Source organism: Protobothrops mucrosquamatus, unplaced genomic scaffold, assembly GCF_001527695.2.
Source record: "Protobothrops mucrosquamatus isolate PMUCROS unplaced genomic scaffold, P.Mucros_1.0 scaffold3188, whole genome shotgun sequence".
Lineage (NCBI taxonomy): Eukaryota > Metazoa > Chordata > Lepidosauria > Squamata > Viperidae > Protobothrops > Protobothrops mucrosquamatus.
The window spans coordinates 173,873-175,909 of NW_015389186.1; the positions used below are offsets into that span (position 1 = coordinate 173,873).

At 47.8% G+C, this 2,037-nt stretch overlaps 1 protein-coding gene across 1 annotated transcript in view; it reads right to left on the minus strand.

The window, feature by feature from the left end:
* Positions 1-1,376, minus strand: part of ST8SIA5 (ST8 alpha-N-acetyl-neuraminide alpha-2,8-sialyltransferase 5) — a 23,143-nt gene extending 21,767 nt beyond the window's left edge. Inside the window, 1 exon segment of the mRNA XM_029286252.1 lies at positions 1,216-1,376. Within this exon segment, the coding sequence (XP_029142085.1) occupies positions 1,216-1,376 (161 nt within the window).
* Positions 1,377-2,037: the final 661 nt, after the last annotated feature.

Consider the following 2,037-nt stretch of genomic DNA (forward strand, 5'->3'; position numbering starts at 1 on the left):
CACCCACCCTCTGGAACGAGCTGCCCCCAGAGATCCGGGTGATTCCGGATCTCCCCTCCTTCCGCCGCGCCCTCAAGACTTGGTTATTTCAGCGGGCAGGACTGGCCTAGGGGTATTTTAAATTGGTTTTAACAAATTTTTTAGTAGAAGCGGCCTAGTTAAATATTTATTTTTAATCACTTTTAAATTTTGTATTGTAGTGTATTATTGTTTTTAAACTGGCTGTAAGCCACCCTGAGTCCTCCGGGAGAAGGGCGGGGTATAAATTTAATAAAACTAAAACTAAACTAAAACTAAACAAATGTACTTATCTTTCATAAATATGCAGACCTGAGGGTCACACCGAGGCTAGTGCAGACACAAAGATTGTACTGAGGCTAGCACTGGCATGAGACTCACGCCAAGGGTCACACCGAGGCTAGTGCAGACACAAAGATTGTACTGAAGCTAGCACTGGCGCGAGAGTCACGCCAAGGGTCACACCGAGGCTAGTGCAGACACAAAGATTGTACTGAGGCTAGCACTGGCGCGAGAGTCACGCCAAGGGTCACACCGAGGCTAGTGCAGACACAAAGATTGTACTGAAGCTAGCACTGGCGCGAGAGTCACACCAAGGGTCATACAAGGCTAGTGCAGACACCAAGGGTCACACCAAGATTAGTGTTTCTCATCCTTTCCTCTGGTGCTTTGGAGAATAGTTTGACCCCCTCCTCTTCTTTGAGGCAGCCCCTCAGATACTGGAACACTGCTATCATGTCTCCCCTATTTCTTCTTTTCTTTAGACTAGCCAAACCCCTGCAGCCGTTTTTCGTAAGTTTTAGTCTCCAGGCCTTGAATCATCTTAGTTGCTCTTCTCTGATTTTTTTCCAAACTCTCAACATCTTTTTTGTGATGTGGTGACCAAAATTGGCTGCAGTATTCCAGGTGTGGTCTTACTAAGGCTTTGTAAAGCGGTATTAGTACTTCATGTGATCTTGATTCTATGCCCATGGCTGGCTGGGGAATTCTGGGAGTTGAAGTCCCCAAGTCTTAAAGTTGGAGGCTGGGGAATTCTGGGAGTTGAAGTCCCCAAGTCTTAAAGTGTCCAAGGTTGAATACCCCTGCTCTACATGGAAAGAACGTGCCGCATCCCACAAGTTATGATGCCTTCCCAGCTCATCTTAAGGATCTGTTGCAGGACCGCACCCTTCCAGGGCCGTGCCCCCATCTCTGTACCTGCTGCCTGGGCCACTTCCACTCCTCAGAACTCCACCATCCATGAAATTGGAGCTGTTGGTCCAGTTCGCCCGTTCCTCATCCCTCTGCCAGCTAAAGTACGCCTCACTAGCAAAGAAATAAGGCAATTGGTATCTCACATCATCATGGGTCACCACCATCCTTCTCAGCATCAGCTAGACACAGGTAGAACTCGACTTAACAACAGTTTGTTTACTGACCCTTCAGCATTACAACGGCCCTGGAAAAAATGTGACTTATGACCAATCATTCACACTTGCAGCGTCCCCCAAGGCCGCATGATCGAAATGAAGACGCTTGGCAACTGGCTCGTATTTAGGACGTTTGCAGCATCCCCAGGTCACGTGATACCATTTTTGTGACCTTCTGACAAAGTCCATGGGGAAGTCAGATTCACTTAACAACCGTGTTGCTAACTTAACCGCTGCAGTGATTCCCTTAACAACGGGGGCAAGACAGGTCGCACAATGGGGCAAAACTCAGTTAACTCACTCACTTAGCCACAGAAATTTTGGGCGCCACTGTGGTCACAAATTGATGGCCCACCTGTAGTGAACACTATTTCCCAAGACAGAGGAAAGCTGAATCCTGCGCGGATGGCTGCTGGGCTTCAGACAACCTTTTTTTAAATAAATACTAAGCTGTGGAATATGTAATGGGCAGATCTGTTCCTCCTTTGAAAGGGCCAGCTGATTGGAACAATTCTCCTCTGGTGGGTCAAACCCGTTCAAAGGTGTTCAAACCCGGTGTACAAACCCGTGCAAAGACACGGTAGTAAATCAGATTGGAGGACGGGAGGTC